The sequence below is a fragment of the Thunnus maccoyii genome, chromosome 9 (genome assembly GCF_910596095.1).
Source record: "Thunnus maccoyii chromosome 9, fThuMac1.1, whole genome shotgun sequence".
NCBI lineage: Eukaryota > Metazoa > Chordata > Actinopteri > Scombriformes > Scombridae > Thunnus > Thunnus maccoyii.
Genome location: NC_056541.1, coordinates 24,469,028 through 24,495,656, shown reverse-complemented (window position 1 = coordinate 24,495,656; position 26,629 = coordinate 24,469,028). Strand labels below are relative to the sequence as shown.

General features: G+C 42.9%; 1 protein-coding gene across 2 annotated transcripts; it reads left to right on the top strand.

The window, feature by feature from the left end:
* The first annotated feature begins 1,524 nt into the window (after positions 1 to 1,524).
* Positions 1,525 to 18,968, top strand: mn1b (meningioma 1b). 2 transcript variants are annotated; one of them, XM_042422320.1, is made up of 3 exons: positions 1,525 to 2,059; positions 2,395 to 6,245; positions 17,462 to 18,968. In XM_042422320.1, the coding sequence occupies exons 2-3, from the start codon at positions 2,714 to 2,716 to the stop codon at positions 17,692 to 17,694; spliced, it is 3,765 nt and encodes a 1,254-aa protein (XP_042278254.1). In that variant the 5' UTR covers positions 1,525 to 2,059; positions 2,395 to 2,713; the 3' UTR covers positions 17,695 to 18,968. The 2 variants fall into 2 exon arrangements, with proteins under 2 accessions (XP_042278254.1, XP_042278253.1); XM_042422319.1 differs by having other exon boundaries at positions 1,525 to 2,533; positions 2,646 to 6,245.
* Positions 18,969 to 26,629: the final 7,661 nt, after the last annotated feature.

Sequence of the window (26,629 nt, the reverse complement as noted above, 5' to 3'; positions counted from 1 at the left end):
TAAAAGTCCTCTTGTTTCCCTCCCCAAAGGTACAGAAGTCTGACACAAAATTCTTTAAAAGCCCACTGTCCACAGTGTCGGAAAGGGATAATATCGTGTACTCCTTTCACCAAAGAAAATATCCATGGTGGTGAATGAAAGTACATTTTGTTCAGTATTCCTACATATAGTAGGCTATACATGTGTGTGCTTTATTTCAAATAAAGTTACCTTAATCTTGGGGAGGGATTCATTATATAGTAAAGCACATTTCAAATATTCTTGAAAAAACCTTTTAATCAATAGATAAGAAAATCTTGCACGAGAAATAATGTGAACTCAATCAAGTCAAATTTCACGAGACGTAGCCTATATAGATCCGTGATATCCAAACATTTCACAACTGAATACATTCACCAAAAGACAGACAGAAAGAGACAAATGTGTAACAGATGACATTAAGACACATTCTCTTACTTACCAGGAAATAAAACATTTCACTCACACCTACGCAAAACTATGGCATAAAATTAAAATCTGAAAGCTATTTGTCATGTTAGAATATGATAATTTTGGCCACACAAATTATTTAGACTTAACTTTCTTGTGTTGGGACCTTTGTTTGTCTCAAAATCATATGATTATAATGATCATGAAGACAGACTATTTGCAATAATTGTATTTCTTATCTTAAATCATACAGTATCACCACTTAACCTCGCACAGATAACCTAGGCTATTTGGGCCTTCAGCTAATTAACGTATGAAGTAAATTATCCTAATTTGGCCTTGCAAAATTTTACAGACAATAATACCACAATGCAATTTATTATCGGAACCAAAGACCCAATATAATCCAAATGATTTAGCTCAGATTGTCTTTTAAGGAGGATTTTTCCCGTTGGGATACAGATACACACAGACTGGTGCGGTTTTGATTGGTCACAGAGGTGTGGGCGACACACTATAATACAGCCATACCTTTACCCTGTTGATATACTTGTATCAATATCATCTGAGATATTCTAATAAGGCGTCATCACTCAGTAGTAAGCACCTGCTATATATCAATCTATCGAGGCCAATATTGGACTATTTCATTATTCAACACATATTTTCAGTACTATTATTTTAGATTGAAAGCCGTGACTGTTCATCATCAATGCATGCACAAGTTTAAGATAATATGTTGTTGAAAACATGCTGCAAGGAGGATAATACAGGTTTACTGAGGCACTAGGCTACTCGCTGTATGGATCAATAGATGCAATGGCTGAAAAAGTTTGTTCACAAGTGGGGAGGACTATTAAGCAACATAAGAAAACGTTATTCCAGTGCAAGATATTAGTATTACAAGAATGTTTCCTCGCATAAACATTTGGAGGATATAATTATGTGCTATAATAAACAAAAAAAAAGAATCCATTTGGAAGAAAGACTACCTGCGTGTCCGAATCCAGTTCAGATTTGATGGTGCGTATTAATGTGAAAAATGGGCTATATGATATGGTCAAACAATTACACAATAACTGAAAGCTATTCCAAGATCTGATTTACACAGAAGACTTTACTATCTCGTTGACTCCGTGGACCACCTTAAAAGCATTTGTCCCGCCCTAGAAGCTTTCTTTTGTCTCTCCGATTGGCTGAAACCTCATGGATGGAAGTGGCTGCAGAAATGCAAAACTTGTTGCTGGCTCCTCTGGACGCGTTGATCTCACACAGCGCCAAGCGGCAGAGCTGAGTGTGAGTGTGTCTGTGAATCGCTCCCAAGTGCACACAGACCACACTATAGACAAGACTCGGTAATCGGAGGGACGCACACACTAGGAACGAAACGCATTGGAGGCGCTTCACTGCAGAGCGCGTTACCGGCAATGGGTGAAGGATGCTGTCAAGGCGCTCCGTAGTTGTGGAGTTAAGGTAGTGCACGCCGCACAGCTCCGGGTTTTGGTCGCCCTAAGCGGACGCTCCGGTTCTCCGGTGCCTGGGTTGGAGAGCAGTGTTCGTGGACTTTACATCACACTGGACTTTCGGCCACACGTCTGCTCTGCAATCGTCGAGATTTTGAAGGACAGCGGTGGGCATTATTTATTAAAGAAAGATTTTTCCCCTCAAAGCCACAGAGGCAGTTTTAACAATACGGCGCCAATTGGACTTTTTCCTTGTTTCCAGTATGGGACCTTATACAAAAAGTCGCTCTGGGACATTTGACATTGGACTGGAATAATGAATTAGATATCAGAAATTGTCATATCCCCCGTTCGGTCGCTTTAATTTCGCTGCGCTCTCCTGTTAGTTTTTTAGCAAGATGTTTGCCCTGAAGAAATGCACAGAGAAAAACTTTGGAATATTATAGGTCACTCATGCTTAAAGTTAAATAACAGTGTTATAAATGTGTTTGCTTAATTAAAGACAAAAAGAAGAGCGGCCAAGTGCACGCATAAATACGGGAACGGGGACACAATTTACGTGCGTATTTGGAAACAGTCTGTCCCCTCTTTCCTCCTCGTCCTTGGAGAAGTTGAAAAACAAAACAATGAGAGCGAATTTGGTGAGTGTTAACATTTAAAGAAGATAGGGCAGTAAAATCTGTAGTATAATACAAATATTTGAATCGTTTTTTTTGTATTTCTCTCTTTTTTTCTTTTTTCTTTTGGGGACAGACGGAAAAACAGACAGTGTGCCGATGTCTGGCAAACTTGCCGTCATGTGGGATTGATTGCAGGGGAGTATGTTTGGGCTGGAGCAGTTTGGTTCTCAGATTAATAGCAGAAACCCTGGCCAGTCAGAGAGAAACATAAACCAGCCGAGACTGAACATGGGCTCCCATTATAAAGGCCCCGGTTTTCACGCTGGAGGCCCGCCGGGAGCCGTGGAACCCGGCATGGGCCCTCTGAGTGAGCCGCAAATGCTCGGGCTCAATATGAACATGAACGGAGAACAGTACGGGGGCTTTCACCCGCGGGGCCACTCGGACATGCATGCAGGCAGCGGACTTCAGCAGCAGCAGCAAGGACCCATGCATGGATTTTTTAACAACCAGCAACCTCATCAAGGACATCCACACGGCCATCAACCTCACCCCCACCAACATCACCCCCACTTCAGTGGGAATTTTGGAGGCCCAGAGCCAGGGTCATCATGCCTGCATGGTGGCAGGCTAATGGGCTACAACAACAATGGCATGGGACCACAGCAGGGCTTTGGAGAAGGATTTGATCCTCTCGCTGAGGGACAGGCAGGTGATGGCTTTCCCCAGCAGCAGCAACAGCAGCAGCAGCAGCGGCCTGGTAACATGCCTGACTTCCAACATCATGGGCCTCCCAGTGGCAGCCATGCTGTCCCTGCCCCCTGTCTACCCCTGGACCAGTCACCTAACAGGGCAGCATCCTTCCACGGTCTCCCCTCCTCCTCATCTTCCTCCTCTGAGTCTCATGGCCTGGAGCCTAGGCGGATGCCCAACCAGGGAGCTGTAGAGGGATTAGAGTATAACTTCCCCAGTGAGCCTCCATCTGGACATTTTGATGTACCTGTATTTTCCCCATCAGAATCAGAATCTCAGTTACCCCATTTTGGGCCAGGAAGGCCAGTTCCCAGTGGGAATTTCCCAGGGAACCCTGGCATGCCACGGACACCAGGTATGCAGGCCATCTCTAAGGGACACCAGCCGCCTCCACAGCCCCAGCAGCCTCAACATGGAGTGTTTTTTGAGCGTTTTGGAAATGGCCGGAAGGTGCCCGTGGGAATGGAGCCGGGGGTCAATGCGAGACATCCTCTCATGCAGCAGCAACAACAGGCTGGCTTGATAGCCAGACAGAACTCATGCCCCCCTGGCCTCCCCCGACCCCCTCAGGCTGAGCCCGGCTCCACTAACCCTAACATTCTGGATGGAGGGGTCATGATGCCTGGCCAACACAACCAGTTTGAATATCCCATTCACAGACTGGAAAATAGGGGTCTGCACCCCTATGGGGACCCGATGTTTAATATGCAACAGCCAGCTCCTCCTCCCTCCCAACAGCCCCCGAATCAGAGGCTGCAACATTTTGACTCTCCTTATATGAACATGGCAAAAAGGCCTAGATTTGATTTTCCTAATGCACATGGTGGTGAAGGCTGGTGTGGTGGCATGGATAACCACCTCTCCCCCTCTGCCTACCCTGGACTGCCTGGAGAGTTCACCCCACCTGTGAGTGAAGGTTTCCCACCAGGTCCCCTGCAGCATCCAGGGCCTGAGCAGCAGTCTCTGCAACAGCGCCAGAATGCAGCCATGATGATAAAACAGATGGCTTCTCGCAACCAGCAGCAAAGGATGAGGCAGCCCAGTCTGCAGCAGCTGGGTCACCACGGTGATGTACCTCCTGGCCCCATGGCTCACGGAGGACCAGTTGGGAGCATGCCTCAACCCAACTTTGACAGGGATAATGGTGGCAGGATGCCCAACATTGATGGACAAAATCCTCATGTAACTCAGGAGAACTCCTGGTTCCAAGGGTCCCACCCACCAGGGGAGATGATGTCACGGCGTATGGGTGGAGCGGGTAATGAATCAGGGCCCCATGACATGGGGCTACAGCAGAACGGGGCTGGGATGATGTTCAGGCCAGGCATGGGCATGCAGGAGCCCATGAGAATACCAGGAGATGGGCATGTACAGGCCCTCCATTCCCCGGGCATGCACTCACAGTTCAGCGGCAATATGGGCAACCTCTCACAAATGCAGTCTCCAGGAGCAGGTACAGGGCATCCAAATGCACCAGCAGAAAGGCGGCCAGCTGACTTCCCTGCACCTCCAATGGGAGCACAGCCAACGTTTCCCTATGGAGGGGCTAACCGTCAGGGGCCAGCCCACAGCGTTCCCCAGGGAGTGAGCACCTCACCAGGGAGCTACCCTCCTCAGTCTGAGTTTCCCTCAGGCCAGCGGTCGTCTGTTAGTAAGCTTGGAGCTCTGTCCCTTGGGAACTTCAACAAAACCAGCACTAAAGACAGTGTTTTCGGCCAGAGCTGCCTGGCGGCCCTTTCTACGGCCTGCCAGAACATGATTGCAAGCCTAGGGGCCCCCAATCTCAACGTAACATTCAACAAGAAGAACCAAAATGAGGGCAAGCGAAAACTGAGTCAGACAGAGCAGGACATTAATAGCAGCACATCTAATGGGACTGGCAGTGCTGGTCCTGAATATTTTCAGAGCAGCACTTCCCAGAACAGCCAGATGCCTGGCACCGGGAATAGCAACTCTAAGCCTGCAAGTCAAAGCCAGACGGTGCAGGGGGAAGCCAGTGCCCTCTCCCCAAATTACAACATGGACGCTACCCCGTGCAGTGAGGGGAAGGCAACAACAGGGAGTGGGAGAGGGAGAGGGAGGAGAAAAAGAGACAGTGGACATGTGAGCCCTGGAATTTTTTTTTCCTCTGACAATGGTAACCCTGTTGTAAGTCCAGGCCAGCAGACCCCCTCAGCTGGCGTTGGGGAGAGGGGTGGGGGCACGCCTCATGAGAAACACCTCCAGTCACCCTCTTGGGGAAAAGGAGGTGAACTAATGTTGGTGGACCAGGCTGACCTGATGCCTTCTCTGGATAGTGGCATTCAAAGTGTTGCCAAGTCTGACAGTAGCTCACCACGAGTGGACTTTCCTGACGATATCAGCACCCACTATGGCAACGAGGATGAGGTGTCCTCCAGCTCAGATGCAGGAGGGGCCTCAGCCACCAAGCCTAATCGCAGCCCTATGATCACTGGCTCACCCAAAATGCAAAGAGGTGACCATGGATTGATAAATGGACAGAAGCCCTTAGGCATGGGCATTAACAATCATACTACCTCGACATCGGACAGTTATGGACTGAATGCTTGTGGGGGCACAGGGGCCAGTGGGGTGAGCCACCCAGGAACTCCTGGGGTGGAGCAGGTACGCACCCCATCCAGCACCTCTGGCCAGGAAGAAATCCATCCTCTGGAGATTCTGCAGGCCCAGATCCAGCTACAGCGGCAGCAATTCAGTATCTCTGAGGACCAGCCTCTGGCCATGAAGAATGGCAAAAAGAATGGCGACTGTCCCTCACAGAACGGAGACAATGAGCTGGCGAGCTGCAGTCCGGATGCTGGAAAGGGCTCAATGGGCACTATTGACCTTGACACCCTCATGGCAGAGCAGCACGCCACCTGGTACGTGCCCAGTGACAAGGCCATGATGGACGGGTCAGAGGATGACAAGGCCATGGGACCCTGGGAAAAAAATAAGAGCCAAAACAACAGTAAAGAAGGTAAATGAAACAATTCCTTTAATTTTTTTTACTTTTTTTTTCTTTCTGTCTCTCCCTCTCTGCGTCTCACATTCCCTCTCACACATGCAACACAGACTACATTAAGTAGTAAAATTTGCTTATAAATGTAGTATATTTTCATTCTTGAAATGATTTTTTTTATTTTATCTGAAATGCAGTGGAACACAACATAAAAAATAGGTGAAATAATCTGGTAGTACTGATAATTGAAGACCTTTTGCGAGCAGAAAGTAGTTGTCTATGTTTAACTAGGGTATTTGAATTTTAGAGGTGTAGTCTATAGGAAGATAATAAATTTAATGGGACTGCTATTCAAGTCTGGACAAAAGAAAAAAAAAAGTTTCATTTGATCTTTCTTGTTAAATTAGGTCTGTATTGGAGAATATTTAAAAAATGATTAACAGAATGGAGCAGTTTTAAAAGCCGTTTAACTGAGCAAAGTACCTTCTCTACAATGTATTTTTATAGGTTTCTTCATGGTAGAGGCACTTCAAAAGAGCAGCTCAAGAAAAGTAAACAATTCCTGTGGTTCTTTATCTAGGTTTTCAGGGTGAACAACTACATTGAGAAGATTAATAGCTTTTCGAGGATATGCGTTTACGCAGCAGGGTTTCCCTCGCCTTGTTACGTGTTTGTTTTTGTTATTACCATGGGATAATACAGAGCTGGTGAAAGTGGATTGATTTTAGATTGGCAGGACAGGATTTCCAGGATTAAATATCGTGTTGAAATTATTACAGTTATCGGTCTCAGTTATATTTTCCATAGGAAATAATTACCTCAGAAATAATAATACATTTAGTATTTAGTTTTAAATAGTAGTTTATTTATTATTATGCAAACTATAATTTGTTGCTATTTATTATTGGATTTTATTACTTAAAATAAATATAATATAATATTGTCTAACTTATTAAGTAAGTGTAAAATACTTATATAGATCATTTGGAAGTCCCTTACAACCCACTGTTAAAGTTTCTCAAGGAAAATTGAAAGTCTTCTGGCCTAAAGGCACAGAAGCAGTTAGTGAACTAAGCGGTGATATTTTTAAAATCTGAAGACATAAGTTCATTTTTACAAGAAGTTTTATCCAAAAATGTTTTCATGGTGGCTCTAAATCAAAATGCAGATAAATAAACTCACTGTTGCGTTGTTCAGCTGCGGATACATTTATTCTTCATATATAATTCTTATTGATAATAATAATAATGACAATATCAATAATATCAATAGAAATAATTCTACTACTACTACTACTAATAACTGTTATTATTATTATTATTATCACAATAATTATTTATATTATCATTATTATTATTATAATTATTATCATTATTATTATATGCTACAGTTGTTTAATTAGTATTTGTTTTTGTGCTTTAATTGTAATAGAAGTTATTTGCATGAGAATTAGACAAGCTGTATTTATTAGAATGTGTTTTTGTGTCGTGTGTGCCTTTTCTTTCTTTTTTATTTACATTGGCTATTTTCAGTTAATATTCAAAACAAAGCACTAGATAGACATGGCTGATGTTGCTACATAAAAAAAAAAATCTGAAAAGGGAGCTGCCATCTATCAGGGCTAAGCTACTGAAAGGGCTGTGCATGTATGGATATATAATAATGTGAATATATATGTGTTAGGCTCTGTCTACCGCGTCTCCAGTGCCTCTTTGTTCTGATCAGTGCGGGTGTAGAGAGGCGCGGGGGCGCGCACCACGCAGAGTGTGGACTCCAGGCGCATTGTTTATATGAGACTGAGCACAGAATGTCGGGTTGTAACAGTGATGCTCTTACTTCAAAGGAGCACTCTACTTTATCATTTTGACTTAAGCAGAAGGCTAATTCCACTGGTCACACTAAATTTAAATATATAGAAAAATAACACACAATATTGAGCCTGGATTAAAACTAGTACATTCCACCCCATCCAGTGATTTGTTTTCACCATAATTGGTTGTCCAACTCTCAGCTAAGTTAGTTGAGAAATGACAAGATTTTTGAACGCTGTGGCTTTTTTTTTTGTTTCAATGATTTCTTGCCATGGTTATTCACAGAAGATGTAACTGAGTTCTGCTAATTTATGAAAACAAGAGTGTCATGGGGTGTAATAAAAACCCCACTGATGCTCAGGAGTGATAAGTAACATCATTACTTTTGATACTGATTAATGGGTATTCTTTTGACAGGGAAACCCAACACTGATAGGCAGTCAGCCACACTCACCCTGTTGCATTCACACAAAAAGCAATAGATAGTAAAAAGCAGAATTGTCTTTTTTCTGCTTCCTTCCTTTCTCACCATCTCCCCTCCTCTCCTCTCCTCTCCTCTCCTCTCCTCTCCTCTCCTCTCCTCTCCTCTCCTCTCCTCTCCTCTCCTCTCCTCTCTTCTCTCAGCCCTCCCTGCATGGACATGAGGCATGCAGCTCTGGAGCGATCGATAGCTAGTTAGCACAAATCACGGCTCCTGACAGTTTCTCATTTGAGTGCTTCAGACAGCAAAGATGAAAAAAGGGTGGAGGTGTATTTGGGAAGGGTGGGGGATTTTGAGATTGAATCTGATGCTTAGGCTACACAGAAGGGAGCAAAATAACATAATAATTTAAGATAAGTCATAGCCCACAGTGTAGTTCCATAAGAGCCAACATCCCACAGGCTTCTCACACTGCAAAAATATCCACCTCAACCAGTCAGTCGAGTTTTAAGTCCTCAGTCTTGTGAACAAAAATCTGCCTCACTGACACTGATCTGAAAGCAGGCCACTGTGTGTGTGTGTGTGTGTGTGTGTGTGTGTATATATATATATATATATACACACATATATATACAGTTAGTTATTGTTTTAGATAAAATGTATTTATTTTTGCAGTGGAACTATTCTGAACTGTTATATAAGTCTGATATGTAGGCTAGGAAAATTGTTTTCTGAAGTGGTAGACATAATATTTTTTTTTTATGTGCAGCATTACATATTTCCTTCCAGGTGAAATTGTTTTCTACCTGTCCACTGCCAAAAACTCCTTTCCTCATTACAATTTTATTTATAGATCTACGTCTTATTTTTTCCCTCCCAGGAGTGTTGTTGATTATTTTTATTCTTAAACAATTCACATTCTATTTCATTATTAAGTTCAATAATGATGCACAATAATTAATAAATTTCTTTGCACATAAATACCATATTAGGACTAATTAATAATAGAAATGTGATTGAAATTTGGTGAATTTAAATTATTATAAGCAGACAGTCGAGTGTTTTCTCATTTTAATTTCTAGATAAGTTGTGAATTTAGTTGTCATGCGCACAATTACAACACAAATACAACTTCTTGTTGTATTAGATTATGTGTTTTTGGGGAGAGTTTAAGGTTTTTTTCTGAGAAGTCAGACAGTATTGACCCAAAGCGTGCACGGGATGTTAACTTTAACTGCTTGAGAACTGAAACAGGGGAATTACGGTGTTGCAGAGGAGTTTGCTTCAGAAGGGGTGATGCCAATGAAAGTGAAAGAGCTGGAGGTGAAGGGTCAGTTTAATTGTATGAGGTAAATGTTTCTATTGCCCGTTTTCCCCCAAGTGCAGCTTCACTAAAACTGTTCAGTGTGGAGGTTTTTGAAACTCCAGAGGGACCCCAGATCATTTTTTTCCCAGGTGTGTTTGTATTAAAACCATTTAGCGCTATGAGCAATAGAGAGGCGCAACACTTCTGATCTGAAAAAGACAAAGTGTAGAAATTCACCATTATTACTTTGGTAAACTCTGAATTTTTACAGCTAAAAAGTTCAACTGTGCATATTTGTAGAGGAAGTGTACTCTCAGTAATGGCTTGTGTTCACCCAGTGCACCCCAGCTAAAACTGTCTGTGGTCCCAAGTGCCTGTTTAGAGTGATGCGTGCCGCAGTAATGGCCCCCTTCGGACCCCATGTTTGGCCTGCTCTCTCTGTGACAGCATGTAGCTCAAGTTTTCCACCAAAGCACAGTAGTACTTGCTGCTGTAAACTCCCAAGGATGCAAGGAGTTGAGGTGTACATGAGCAACTTTCCCTTGTACAGTGTCAGTTAATATTATTTCCCCTTAAAAAAGATAAATTTTACGCACTTCCTCTTCCCTTCTCTTCTGTATATCTTAGCCAGAAGCTGACCGTTCGTTTGGAAACTCATGCATGGTCTTGATAACAGGCAACCAGCAGGCGTAGGAAGTGATTCAGTTCTTTTTATTTTTACTTTTTACTGGTTTTGCCACACACACTTGTGTAACTTTTTTTTTTTTTCTCTTCAGCACAGTTAAAACACTTCACAGTTGACCCTGTGGAATAGTTTCACTCGTCACTCTGAGTAATCAGTCCTTAAACAGCTCTAATAATGATCAAATCTCTGTTGCTCCGACTTTGACAGATTTGAAAAGAGGGAACTTGCATCTTACCACACTTACTAGAAAGCACTTAAATCCACAGAAAGAGCCGTATTGATATTCCACCATAGAGAACGATCCTGTGAGACTACCTGCCTTTGACATTTCAGCACGACAACAACCCCACAAATCACACCAGTAATTTCTATTTCCTTTTCTAAAAAAAGAATAAAGTGATTGGCACGTGCTTGAATGTGGAAAAAACAGCTTGGGGCAGTCTATGTTCTTTACCTGTCATTACAAGGTGGTTCATATTGACTTTTTCAACAACGCACATCCAAGACTATCGCACACTCCTGCACTGCAGTAATGATAATCATTATGATAATCATAGCAATTAGCCTTGGTAATATTGTTTCCAAAAGTCATAATTCATCCTCAGGCAACTCCTGTAAGTTGACTTGGTTATTGACGGGTTCATCAGGGCTACAAAGAACAGCTAGTTTATGTCTACATGTGCTGATTTCAGCACCATAAATACGTTATTGTAGTGACAGTGTGATATTTCAGAAACTCGTGTCCTCCTGAGCAAAATTGTCCCTGATGTGGACATAAAAAATATTTTTACTCTTGTTTTTTTGTTTTTTTTTTGTTGTTTCTTTTTGCTGTACGTTGATGCTGGTATGTGATTGTGTGTGGGTGTATGTGTGTGTGTGTACGCGCTCATATTTGCATGTGAGTATGTGACGAAGGGCAGGTTTGTAGACACTGCAACCTGATAGTGTGGATTTGTCAGCTGTAGACATAAAGTTTGATTTATTTAGACTCGGTGTCAGGCTCACAGCTTCAACCCCTGATCTCAGGTGTCTCGCTTGGTAGAACACGCATCACTTAATTCTAATGTGTTGAAAATATTTAAGAGTATTTACTTAACTTGTAAATAGTGCAGGACTGAAAAATGCCTATCATGCGTTTAAAGTGTTTGGAATTTAAGATGGCGTTTGCGTGTGTGTGTATGTACGTGTGCATTTGTTTGCTTATATAGTTTATGTGTCTGTGTGTGTGTGTGTGCGCGTGCATGCATATGTGCTCTATGTTCCTGTGCTTTTGCAAGACATTGAGCTCTAGTGACAGTCAAAGGAAGCCTATTAAAGAAGCGTGCTTGTGACTGATGAAGAGAAAAAAAGATGAACAAAGGTGTCAGGCCTTTTTACTTGCTAGATTTTCAACTCTTCAAAATAGCAGCTCATCCGGTGTTTTGTTTTCCCTGGGGAAGGGTGTTAGAATAAAATAAAACTTGTCTCAGCATGTGGTAAATATTCTACTTGGAAGGAGCTGAGAAGCTGAATTTATTTGGGAGATGCACGGAATGAGGAGTTCCAACCCTCGGATGTATGTGACATGCCTCCAAATGTCCACTGTCTTGTTGAACGACTGCCAGAACAACAACAACAAACAAAAAAACCCCCACCAGTTTGGAACAGAGCTCCAGTAAGGTATCCTAGGTTCATATGTTGCTCGGGATACAAGTGCAGCTTTTAAATGGTGTGTGTGTGTGTGTGTGTGTGTCTTCAGGTTTCCAGAGGTGTAGATGTTGTCATGCTGCCAGCAGCCGTTATATTATTTGCCACACAGGTAATCGTCAACCGCCTTTAATTTGCATTGAGGAATTGACAAATGAGTTATGACATTGGAGCTGTTTCTCCTGGGAGATAGAAGTAGAGACTGATGGAGTGAAAGAGAAAGTCAGACAGATAGAGAGAAGTTGAATTTTTCTTCAGGGAACATCTGTAGTTTCACTCATGGGGCAAGTGGCTGAGTAATAGCTACCATTTGCATTTATAGAAAAGAAAATAATTAAAATCAGTTTCATGCTCCATGAGTATTCTTCGCTCTCGTCTGTATATTTTAAAAACAGATTTGTATCTCTATTTAAAAATATGTTCCCTTAATAATGTAACAAGTTAACACACAACAGCAAAAGACTAAATTGACGCTATCAATTTAATCAATTACTCTGATTTAAAATTATTTATTTATTTATTTTTTTTTTTTTTTCCAGCGCCTGGAACAGATTTTATAATTACTCATATTATCATTTTTGCAACAAAAGTCTCTGTCAGGCTGGTTCTCCTAATCCCCAAATTATCACAGTTTTCTCGTGTTGTTGACCTTTTCCAAAAAAGCTTAAAACATAAAAAACAGAGTGTGCAACACTGGGCTGAAACAAAATAGAGACAGTGAAGTAGATCAATATGTCACTGACTTGGATGACATGCTGGACAGGTCCTGGACATGGTTGTGAGTTATGAAGGAGGCACTAAATCACTTCCCATGTTCTGATTTGTGTCTGGTTTCCTAAGCACTTCTTGTGGCCTGAGGGGGAGGTGGGTGTGCATGTGTGTGTGTGTGTGTGTGTGTGTGTGTGTGTGTGTGTGTGTGTTTGAGGGAATGAGTTTGAGGGGATGGGAATGGGTGTGTTGCTGGAGAGAAGGTAACGAATGCTGGGGGCAATGCCTGCCTGGGCAAGTTTTTCTTTTTTTTCCCCTTTATGTTGCAGGACGGAGAACAGAGAGGAAATTCAAACCAAAATAACCCCTGTGCCCTTGCCTGAGAAATGTGCCCCCCTGCTCCCTCCCGATATCCTCCCTGCTCTGAGGGAAAGGTCACACTACGGCAGTTGGGTGGAGTTTGGGGGGGTTGCACAGAGCCTCACATGCCCCCCTACCAACCCCGGGGGCATGGAATACCTGGGACAATACCTTTTGTTAGCTCCTGTACACATGATTAAAAGTTTCCTGAAGATACCTTTATTTGAGGGATATTTTTTTAGTTATTACACTAACCAGCAAGTCCTTTGACTGTGAAGAGGCAAAATATCTTAGTCCTATTTGAAATCAGACTTTTTATTGTCCTCTTTCTTTTTCTTTTTTTTTTTAATCTGACTTTTCTCTGTGGATTGTGATGGGTGTTTTGTGCTGACAAAGACAGAATCCTCAAACAGGGATATAGTGGTTGTTGTTATGCTAAAGGAATCTGACCTGATGTCACACACTGTCATAGGAGCGGAGGCCTTTGGGTGTTTTTGTCAGCGAGCGGAGCATTCTGATTGGGCTGGTTTGTGTTCAGAGAGGATGGGGTCGTGCCCCTGGGAGCGTGAGGTTAAAGGTGAAGTGTCATCATGGACGTAGCGCTTGGGATAGAAAGGGCAGAGGCCTGCCGCATGGGATTCTGGGGCCTGGGAAATCAATGTGACGGCTCTGAGGAACTTGCACCAAAAAAAGAAGCTTTGTAAATTCAAACGGTCTCACGCACACTTTATTTTCTTCCTCTGCCGCAATCTATTTGCCATTAAAGAAATACATTTCATTCAGCTTCTTTTCTGCTCTACTTATTGTACAAATAGTCCCAATATCTGTGTCAACTTCAAAGGTTACCGTCATTTTTTTTTTTACTGAGCTGTAGCTTTTAAGATTAATTGAAAAAACTAATTGCATACTGTAACACTTAGTATTAAATTGCAGGAAAATACAGTCTCCACGCAGCCATTGTTTACCTCCCTGCGTTGCTTAGAGTGTGTTGAGTGTGTGTGGTATGACATGTAAACCCGTGTCAGGCCGTCAGCTCCCAGACACATTTGTGTCATCCAGACAACCAGAGCTGTGCGCTGTGCTCCCTGCCTTCATGGCATTCGAAGCTCTACTCATCTCTGTAAATCGTCTCTGGCTGTGTATGTGAGACAGCTCCAAAACCCCGCTCTTGTGTGTGTGTGTATGTGTGTGTGTGTGTGTGTGTGTAAGAGCATCATCACCAGGCACTAAATAACAAAGTACCGCACTTGGGGCGAGAGATATAGCGATATAACTGCATCACATTAAATTCTGTATTTACTTAACACGTCACTGTGGTAATCTTTTCTGGCTGTAATGTGGTTAAGGATATTTAGGTGCATGTGTGGCTGCTCAGCGCAGCTGCTTGTGTTGTTAGTGTTCCCTTTTTATTAGGTATTTTTCCCCCTCGCTTGTTGATGCTAAGCACTTGTTCCCCTCAGATGAATAGGCTATTATTGAGATATTACCGTGGATATGAATTCTATGTTAGTCAGTGAACAGCCATAACAAGATAGATTTTATTGAAAAAAAAAAAAAAAAAAAAAAAAGATTTCCCTGCTTGTAAAATGTCATGGTGATTTGGGATTTAGACTTGTGTGATGTAGAATTTCACACTGCCGTTTCCACTTTTGAACAAATACGCCGCCATGGATAATGCTTACAATTTAAGTGTAGTGTCTTGATTTTTCCATAAAAATTACATCCCTTGAATCCCCTTTAGCTACCCTATAATACGGGGTGATATTTAAATCCTGTAGTGGTCAAGTGTTTGGCTTACTTTACAAGTGGTGGATTTTTCATGTGCAGCGTAATTGAAAAGTGTGTTATAACAAATAGCAAATAACTGAACAAAAATCTGTCTGTTCAGTAGGGCTACACTAGCTTGAAGAGATGACCGAAAAATTATCGACTCAAAAATATATATTTCTCCTTTTGATAAATAGTGTTTTAAGATTCAAACACAAAAAACTGTTTTTATATGAGCTCATATGTCAATGTGGATTATAAAAAGCGATACATTTGTGAGTATGTGTGTGTGTAAGAAAAGAGAGATATCATGTTTATAATCTGAGCTATGTGTATTTTTTGTCAGTGTATTTTCCATTCCTGTCCTTGCATTGAAGCTGAGTGATGTGTCTAGCTGGGATCATTTCTGTGTATATGCACATCCATATGTATGCGGTCGTGTGTGTGTGTGTGTGTGTGCATGTGGAGCAGCAACTGAGGGACTGGTGTGGATATGGCAGCGGCGGCAGTGGTTGGCGTGTTGTGAGTTTTTGGCTGTGCGTGTTGTCAGTTTGCTGTGTGTCAGCAGTGAGCCAGGGGAACGCTTGGCTGCCTATTCAGGCCGGTGCGGACCCTGCTGTGCCCAGCTAGCATGAGCTGCTGGCGGGTGCTGGAGGGCACAGCGCTGGGAAGAGGGAGTGTGAGTGGGTGGTGGGGTGGAGGGGGGGGGGGGTTGATACTGGCAGGGGGCGGGGATCCGCCATGCTGAGGTGTATGACTGGACCCTCTGGCAAATGTTAGATCTTGTCACCGCCACCACCAACATTGCTCTAAATCCTCATTTCTCCCTTACCCCCCGCACCCTCAGCCCCCACTTATACCGTGTCTCTCTTCCTTGGAAAGGAGATGGAGAGAGAGAGAGGGAGAGAGAGAGAGAAATTTACAGAGACCGGCAGTCAGAGAGACAAACGAAACAGGGAACAACGGGAGGCTTGGCTGCCTGACCTTTTACCAAATCCCCCCACTTTTCCATTCCAGTGGTCGCAGCCCAGACAGGCTGGGGGCAAGCCTGCCTCACTGCCTGCATGTCTGTCTGCCTGCCTGCCTCTCTTGGTTGTCCTAGCTGCCTGGCCTGGCCTGGGTTGGCCTTCTCTTCTCTGGCTGTGTTTTGTTAACACTGTCTCACTGCTGCCACAGGGTTTGTGGAGGAACAGAGGGAGGGAGATGAAAACAGTAAACAAAACACAGAATGTTTAAGTAGCGGAGAAAGACGAGCTAAAGAGGAGAAATTGGTTTGTGGATAATATGGAGGTCGGTGCCGTGCTTCTCTTTTCTCTTAGGTGAGCAGCAGAGTGAGTGGAGTGTTGTGATCTGCAGCCTCTCTCCCAGACTTTGTCGTCTATCACAGCCTCTCCCTTCTCTGACACATGTAACTCAGCTTGCCAGAGCTGTTTTCCGCTTGTCTCTACACTCAGACACCAAGTTGTCCCTGCACCTTAAAGCTACGTGTCTTTGTGCAGCAGACTGATCCGTTTCAACCATCCGCATGGAGCAAGGCAGCGATATGTTTTGTGTGGTAAGGAAATAGGAGAATAATCAGACTGATTTTAGTGAAGGATCCCTAACATCTTCACACACACTTTCTCTGCTCTCTGGGCTTGCTCGGAGGCAGAACCCAAAGCATACGATGCAACACTTGTGTCATAACGCATAGTCCCTCCATTACCTCTTTCCTAGTTGTGTCTTCTTCAAAACTTTTCTTCATTTCTGCCCCTCTACTGCTTCAGTATGCTGCAGCCTGTGTCGGCAGATGAAGTGTGACGCCGTGCTTTAATGTATAGTTTAGCAAGCATTTCCTGTCCTCGTCAATCTTTCCCTTGACTAATTTTTTCGTTACACGGCACAAAGTGATTTTTCTCCATATGTGAAGCATGCATCTCTGGTATCAGCATTAACTCTGCGGCACTGCAGATTTTTTTTAATATGACGTATAATCAACCTGTTTATGGATTTTCTGTGGAAGCATGGTGCAACCATTTAATACGAGGCTCCACACCTTGGTGACACAGGGTCGATACCATGGCATGGTCATTATACCAGTAAATTGGGTCAAGCAGGGTTAAAGGTCGGTTTTGTCAGTGCCCTTTGACCCTCTGACCGAAGGTCATGCAGGAGCGCTCCAGATTTGCACGCCTGACCGAGAGCAAATGAACGTGTGTGTGTTTGTGTGCGTGTGTTATCATATGTGTATATCAGGCTTGAGGAGGAGTGTGAGGAGAGGAGGCTTTGCTTACAGCCTCCTTTTTTTGGGTCGTACTGGTGGGGAGGTGGAATAGTGTTGAATTCATTTCACAGTGCAGATTTAGAGTGGGATGTGAAAATGACACTGGTTTAATTAAAAGTGTGTATTTTAAATGGTTCATCTGTATCAGAGAATGCCAATTTCTTGAAGTTGTTTTTCATTTTTGCACAGTCTTAATTAATCTTTTTCTTCTCTGTGCTTGTCTGCAGAATCAGAGCTGTCCCAGAGTAAGGCTGGAGCCGGGGCCCCTGGGGCTGGAGGAGGAGGAGGAGGAGGAGGAGGAGGTGGGAGCAGTGGAGGGAACCACCTGCAGTGCCTGTCCGTCCACTGCACAGACGAGCTGGGGGACAGTAAGGGCCGAGGGGGGCCCGTCTCCTCCTGGCGCTCTCTCCATTCTGATATCTCCAACCGATTTGGGACATTTGTGGCCGCACTGACTTGAATGAAAAGCTGGCCGAACAGGAAGAAGGAAAGAAGATCACAAAATAAGAAGAAGAAGAAGAAGAGGAAGGAAAGCTTCAGAGACAAATAATGATGAAAAAGAATGATAATGATGATGATGATGATGATGAGGTGTCGATGAGGCAACTGCAAGCAGCTCTTGCCTGTTCAGGGAGAGAAAGACATTTACACTCATAAATACAAACATAACACATACACGCACACGCACACACACACACACACACACACACACACACACACGCAAATACCATGTTTTTTCTGATACATGCAGTCACACTTTAGGACACTCTCTCACATACTGCTGGACAATACAGCACGGGCTCTACTCTAATGCCCACATCTGGAAAACCTCAAATCAGTTTTTTTCCCTTTATTTTCTTTTTTGAAGAAAAATAAAGAAATGTCAAAGGAGGAGAATAAAAAAGCAGAAGAAGGAGAGATATTCAGTTGTCATTGGCTGTAATTGTATACTGGTGTTGAGTCTTATCTTTCCAGTAAAAGCAACTCTAGTGTTTGTTGCCCAACATTTCCAACACTTAAATTTTACAGTCTCCTTATATACACAGAAATTATGATTTTTCCCCCCCTTCCACACTCAAATGAGGCCTACTGTTTCAATAAAAGTGGCCTGAACACAGAAGCAGAACTAGAGTGAGGATGGGAAGAGGCATAAATATGCATGAATGTAATTTTTTTATAATATGAACACAACTTTTTGCCTCTTTGTCAAAGCAAATTTTAACCTGTATAATTTGCTGCTGTTTAAATCATTTAAGATTTATTATAGTTCTATGTTTCTTTATATTGGCAAAAATATCTCTCACTCATTTCTCCTCTTCTATTCTCTTCTCTTCTCTTCTCTTCTCTTCTCCTCTACTTAATCCTGCTATCAACCATTTGAGCTCAACCACTTGTATACAATTCAGCCAATGGGGACTGGAATGGAAGTCAAGGGATTGTTTAATAAGGGAAATGAAAAAAAAAGACTATTGGTATTGCACATGTATAATAAGAGAACATTTGCTGTGTGTTAGGCAATCTTGTAATCTTTAAATAAAGCTTCTGTTGAATTTGAATTTCTGAAACAATAGATGGAGGACTGTGACGGCAATTTACGAACTGATTTTTGTTTTTTCTTTTTTTTTCTTTTTTTAATAATATGTAAAGTGCAGTCGTCTGTTTTCCTGCATATTGTATATATCTGTATATGTTTTATTGAGTAACTAAATAACAATAAATATGACGTTAAAGGTGGCATTTGTGTTTACTTTGGCAGTTGTTTTTATTATTTAGTGCTCTTCAAGAAATTATTAGTCACAGCTGCAAAAAAATAATTGTGCAGTGTCGTATTTTATATGCAGTATAACACGCAGTTTCAGCTTTTCTATTCAAGGAATATTCAATACTGTAGAATACTGTGTGTACCCTGAGGATCATCAGTGAATTACAGAGGTGCCTACAGTATATTCCAAGTGACAGATATGACAGGGAAGTTCTGAACTGATGCACACTACCTGACAAGCATGCAGGAACCCGCACCATATTAAAACCAGAAGCAGCGACATCAGAAATACTAGAAAAATGTGGCTTCCTGGTGGATTAGGAAGCAGAGACGATTAATTCCGTGTACACCTGCTCACAACCTGTCGCATATCATCCCCCATCTTTTCTGACATCTCTGCTCCACTCCCACGTACCTTTAATAAATTACCTTAATATTAGAAAATTGGAATGCACATCATGATCTTTCTTGCAAACATTTTGCAATATTTGTTATTTTTTTGCTATCCACCACGCACACGCACACACGCACGCACACACACACACACACACACACACACACACACACACACACACACACACACACACACACATACACAGACAACCACAAAAACACATCCCTTCTTCCTACTCCCCAGGCCCTCTTTGGCTCACCTGCTCTTTATTGGCCATCTGCATGGATGCTTAATGCTAATCAATAACTCCCCTGTGTGCCAGCTCTGAGGTGCAGACGTCAATGCTACCTAACAGGGCTAGTGATCAACCTGCATCACTGCTGTCTAGGATGCACATACACACACACACACACACAAACACACACACACACACACACACACACACACAGCAGGACCCTGTCTGTGTTATTCAGGTGTGTTTGTGCTTGCTGCTGTACCAGGCGCCTGCTGTGTAGGATTGCAAAGCCTGTTGTGAATGTGATGCACAGAGAGCTGCAGCGTTGGCAAACAGCAGAGACTGGTTATGTGAGAGACTGTCATGTCACCTGGGAGGGCCTGTTTAGGAGGGGGGTAATGGGGGAGAAAGTGGGAGATGGCTGGGGAATAAATGCTGATTACACTACTCACTGTGAAACTGAAGCTGAAGATTCTCTGTTAGATTTAGTCACTGAATAAGTAAAATATTGTGTGAATACTCAAGACATTTTTATGCTTTTGTGTGTAAATATGTGTAGCTCAAACCAAGCAAGTAACCCCTGAATTTTTCAGTGACTGCCCATTTTAAGGCAAACAACTCTAATTTCATGCAATTGTAATGCCGGTCATTTTTCTCAGCCTGGTGTAGTCTGCGGCTAGCCAATGCTATGACTCGTTTGGTGTCACTTTGCTGCTGACACAATACAGCAACTAATCCATGCTGACTGGCATCTGCCTCAACTATGAAGAGTTGTGTGAAGTCGGCAAAACCCAAAATGGGAGCAGAGGTAAGTCATTTAACTGCTCAAAAGAAGAGTCACACTCCGGTGTCCACATAGCACAAAACTGGTGTCCTATTTTTCCTGTTTTCTTCAAACCTGAACAATTGTTGACTAGGTCATGTAGTAGCCCGGCAATCTGTGACAAGCCTCAAATGAATCTCCTGTAGTAACTACAGAAACCCAAGAATGACTGCAGCTCTTTGACAGTGGTTGGGACCTTCCAGTTCTTAACAGCAGAGACCTTGGAGGGGTCAATCCCTACACCTTCCTCTGACACCTGATGACCCAAAAACTTCACTGACTGCTGTAGAAAAGCACACTTCTGCAACTTCACTTAAAGGTCTGTCTCTGCCAGTCTCTTAAGCACAATCTGAAGTCTCTTCAAATGCTGCTCGAATGTCTCCGAAAAAAACCAACATGTCATCTAGGTAGACCAGGATCTATCTGAAAAATGAGAGTACTCATAGTAACTTGCATAAGTCTCTGGAATGTAGCCGGTCTGTTACAAACACCAAAAGGCATTTTCACATACTCATATAAGCCAAATTGTGTAGTAAACGCTGTCTTAGTCCTATCTCTCTCATGCATGGTCACTTGGTGATATCTGCTCACTAGATCTATGGTTAAGAACAAGAATGCTCCAACAACAGTAAAAGGCCATCCTTACTCAGTCCTAAGTCTCTTAGCCATGACTGTAGCAACAGATGAAGCAGGCACATCGACTATATCCTTACCAGCTCTAGCAAAGAAGAGTCTGTCTGTTACATTTACTGCATGAAGATGATGAAAAGCGTCGCTCCAGTATGAGTCAAGTCTACCCTGCAGTGTGGTGTGAAACTCAGTGTGTACTAGCTCTCTGCATTTTTTGACGATGTTCATCCTTATGAGACCCTGAATAGAGGAAGAGTGCGCAGAATCAGGAAACCTCGCTCTGGGATAGTAGACCCATGGCTTCTACATCAAGCTCCACATAGCCCATAGAGAGTATGTCTAATCCATTAGCTGCAGTGATCTTTAACCACTCAAATGCAGGATGAATGTATTTTCTTTTTACTGACAAATGTTCCTTGAAAAAAATTATACTGACCTGGCAACCAGTGTAAAGTAGGCATGATAATGAACCACCTTGGAGCTTCACCTCAACAATCTTGCATACCCCAACTGCATGCTCTAAGATTCTGCTTCTTCTGGTGTCTCTTTTGGTGAGTGAGCTGTTTCCCCTCAGGTTGTTTGACTCATGACAACTGAGAGTGTAAGTTTTCCTGCACTACAGAAAGACCAGGTGTTTATGTGTTCATCCAGGCCCCTTTTGGCCTGTGGGCACTTTCTTGCAATGCAGCCTACACCTCTACACTTGAAACAGACACGCTGACCATCCGGTGTGAACTTTGGCTGAGGTCTAGCTCATGGTTTGGGGTCTTGGAAAGTCTATTGAGTGCTGTACCTAGTCAGTTTGCTTACAGCACTAGCTAGCTCAGCAAGTGTTTAGCCTAACTCTGCTAGCTGTTTTTCCTGATGGGCTACTGCTCTTTGAACATCATCTAATACAGTACATCGGTCATTGTTTGTTTTAATAGAAGAGCACTGGGTTTCTGAAACCTCTGACTTAACTTGGTTGCTCTTCACAACTCTGGGATGATGGGACCTGCTGTCCTCCACTTCCCATAGGAGGGCTTCGTTCCTCACATCTAAAAGGTTGGAGGCTGGTTTGTCCCTAACTATCTTTCGGAGTTCATGTCTGAGGGAGCTAAACCTAACTGTTCTCTGAGAACAGTTTTCTCATTAGGTATTACATTTGTGGACTGCTTCACTACAGACCTCAAGATCTGGGACAGTGCATGGGAGTAGTCACAGGAGTCTTCCCCATTAGCTTGTTAACAGTTGTAAAAGGTCTACAAAAGCTGTGTGGTGCTGCCCTTTTCCCAAAATACATTTCTCAGGTAAGAGCAGTGTCCGAAGTCAACATCTTGACTCACCTGCCAAGGGGACTGGTAGATGAAAAAATCCACTGGCCAAGCAGATTTTCTACTGGCCAAAATAATAAATTGTCTTTTTGTGTCACATATACATTAATTTCAGTTCATTTCATTGAGATAATAAGGTATTATGTTGAATACTATCTTAAAGAAGATGCCAGGGCAAAATTTGAAGCTAAATTATTTTAATATATTGATCAATGGTTAATCAAATGAAATTAAGTTCATTTGGAGAGCGCATTTAAGAACAACTGTAGTTGACCCAGTTGACCCAAGTGCTGTACAGAGTGCTGCAATGTTGAGTAGTTGATGTCCTGTACGGTAAACAGTGCCGCAAAACTAGGAGCGCTCGGGACAGTCTGTGGCTGGTACTCCTTTGCCTCAGACCGTCTCGAGTGCTCCTACAGTTTTACAGAACTGTTTAGACGTGTGTAACTCATATGGTGCACATGTCTACGCTGTATAGGGACAAACATGACTAATTTCCTCTGAGCCATCATGCCAGATATTTTATTACATGGCTATTTTGGTACAAACATTTACCTGCCAGTGTAGCGGGTAGCCTTCCCAGATTTACTTGCCAAATGAAAAATTTACCTGCATTTGGTTCTTGGCAGGTATTAATTTCGGACCCTTTGTAAGAGTATAAATCACTGGGCCCCACTGATTGACCCCACATGCATACTCACCTCTTCTAATGCAGGACAAAGTAACAGAGATACTATGTAGTCATACTGTTCTTCTGTTGTCTGCTCTCTGGATCTTAAAACCCTTTCAACCTCTCCCACAGATCTCCCATCTGTACCACACTCCCCACTAAATGCTTGGATCTGCTGTTTTCTTGGAATGTAGATGTCTGAACGTGTGGGAGCGCGGTTACCATTTGCCCTCTGAGCCCTTGTTTTATCATTTATCCTGGTAAGCTCATTTCACAATCTAGTGAGCTCTTGTACATGAATCTGCATTTCTTCTATAACATCTCTACGCATTGCCCCACTTGAGACCTGTTTTAAATGACCATTATCATTACTAAGTACCTTCATCCCCAGATTCACCAGACACAATGAAATGTAAGCTTTTACTCAGTCCACTATGAATGTGAATGTTCAGTCCAAAACGTAGGTCAAGGATAGACAGTCTCTAACTTGGAGCCCCGCTTGTTCTTTGCTGAAGTTAGTGCTGGAATCCTCTGCGCAGGTACAGATAAATCGTGTTAATCTGGGAGCACCAACACATCTGGAGCACCTCAGGTCGTTTCTTGTTGGTCACCACCTCCAGAGAAGGCTAGCCTCTCAGATTCAAACACCCACGCACTTCACCCGCAATCTTTACCACTGCCATATTTCTCAAATAAAAAATAAAATTAAGCCACTGTGTTGCCAATTGCAAAACGTTTGTTTTAGCTAAACCTCACTCCTGGTACCAAAATTGTATAGCCCATAGAATTAGATGCCATACAGTACAATTACTTCAGGGATTCTTGTAGCTTTAATTTTATTGTTGACCACATTTGCAACAGGTCATTTTAACAGAGTGCATAAGCTACTGAATCCTTTTAGAGAGCAGCTCATGTGCTTTCACAGTTTGTTGCAGTTTTTAACACAAAAATGATTTAAAAGAAAAATAACAAAAACAAAATATGGCAGATAAAACCAGATGAATACATATTTAACAAGCATAAATCCACAAAAATAACCCGGGAATGTACAATGTATAACCGTAAAGGACACTTACATTCCAATTACATTCCATCCTTACATTCCATGCAATTGAGAGCACAGTAGTCAACGGCTGGCGCACGAATTTCAGGACATGAATTCCAGTAGTCTCTGCTATTTTACACGACAGGATCAACACTGTTCACTCTGTAAATCTCCAGGTTGTTCATACCTTAACAGGAAAGACCAAGATGCACTTGGCGGAGTAACAATAGTATTACTCCAAGCTGCCACCTTGTGACCAAAATCATCAATAGTAAATGAGACTGTGACACCCCAATTATATTCTGCTTCACATTTTCCTTAAATAATGTTACACTCAAAAATAAACAAGACATAACATATGTATAAACATTAAAACAACTTTGAGAACTATACCAAACCTAAGTGGAAAATTACATCTGAATAGATTGACCACCTGGCTACATATGTTTACGAGATATATTTAAGCTCTTAATTCCAGCAGGCATTTAATGTATTTGGTCACAATTACATAATTATATCCTTTTCTTTCTATTGTTCACAGAGGACATGTTGTAAAAAAGGACCACAAGTTCACAGTCACTGATGACAGTGGTTTGACAAGTATCTGGCAATAGTGCCGACACCACTGTTTAATAGATCAAAAGGTATGTGTCTTTCAGGGCTGAGTTGGATGACTGCTTGTGGATAACAAAGGGTTCAAGTACTTGTCTATTGTTGACTAAACCTCAAGCTGAGCTTTGTGCTTTGTATTTGCTCATGCCAAGGTGCTAAATTTCCTTAAACAGTCACCACAGTCTGTTTATGCCAGGAGAGTCCTGAGGTGACACACTACCTGCTTGTCTGGTTTGGCTGACCTCTTTTGTGGCAGGACAAATGCTTGTGCTCACAGGTTTCTGATGCTCACAGACAGTTGGCGAACACCAGGTTATTGTTGTATACTGTATGTGAAGCTCTCGTAGGAAGTTTTGCCTTGTTGGAGCTGAAACGCCCGATGAATTACAGTCTGAAATGACATGCTGCCTCATTATCTACCTCAGTGAGACTCTGTTGTTGTAAAGGATCTGAATGTAACAATTATTTTAGATCCAAACTAGCCTTAATTATCTGGTGTTATCATACAGGCTAGAGGTAGAAATAAGAGTTTTCTTGAACATGCCTGCCACTTAGCCACAGCCATATGGGACACAGTGACAAAGAGGCCTTGGGATATTGGCTCTGGTCAAGATGTATGGTGCTGGACCTTTTCCTTCAATGGGCTCCTCAGCGTGGCAGCCATATTGGGAGGGAGAGTACTGTGTGGTCGCCTGAGAACTTGTGTGTTTCCCAGCCAACGCGCATCTAAAGAATAACAATTTCACTAGCCATGAAGACCATCCATGGAGCCATAGGGGCCGTGGCCAGAAAGCTCGGCCAAACACTCTCCTCTCATGCAGCTTTCTATGTACTCCTATAAATACATCTCCTATTTGTATAGAGGCGATATGCATCTTTGGGAAAATACCACAATGTTGACATAAGAGCACCCTCTACACCCCCCTCCCTCCTTACGGCCCCCTCCCCTTCTCTCTCTAACTCTCTCTACCCCTTGCTGAACCTTTCACTGCCTGAGAGAGAGAGAGACAGAGAGAAAGAGAAGGAAAGAGAAATGGAGGGAGACTGGGAGTAAAAGAAGTGTCTCTTAGAGGCCTCCACGGTCTTTAAGCCACTATGGTATCCACCAGAGCCTTCACATACACTCGGCCTCTAAAGGGCTTTTGTCCTGTAAAGAGGGGGATTGGCTAAATTGGGGGTGCTTGTGGATTGGCGGGTGGGATTGGGCTTGGTGTAGTATATTTGGCTCCCACGTCTCCATCACTGGAATGGTGCACTTTTTTTCTAAGCTAGGGAATGGAGAGGTGGGGTGTGGAGGGGCAAAGGGGGCTCTGGTTTTTTTTGGGGGGGAGAGGTTTGGAAATCTTCCAAACAGTGCCTTTTTGCTTTCAAAGAAAGCTCCACTTGTGTAAATGTGCTCTTTGTCCCTTGGCCTATTGTTTGAATAGTATTGTGGACTTTTTGTGAGAAGCTCATGGGGGCCTGGGGGGCCTAGGGGGCCAAAGAGGGACCAAGGGGGGCTCTGCCTGAATGACTCGGAGGAGGACAACAGGGCTGTGGAAAGACCAAGGTACTATTAAGGAATGTACATACATGCATACACAAACACACAGACATATGAATATCAATTTAGAGTTTAGCTTCTGACCGCACAAATATGAAGGCAGAAATGATTTGACTCCTGTCACCAATATAAAGTTAATGAAGTGAATGTTAAGAGAGAGCATAGCAGAACTGTGGACTTTCCATTGTAGAGCACTCTTTGCCGATAGAAACAATATGAATACAGCTTGCCTCCACCCCCCTACAAAGGGATTTCTTGATAGAGCTGAGTGTCTGGAGTCCCTCGCTGCAGCCAATTCATGACTTCCATCTGTCCTCACTCTCAAAAGATGCCGGCAGGTGAAAAGAAGCACAACTCATTTGCATGTC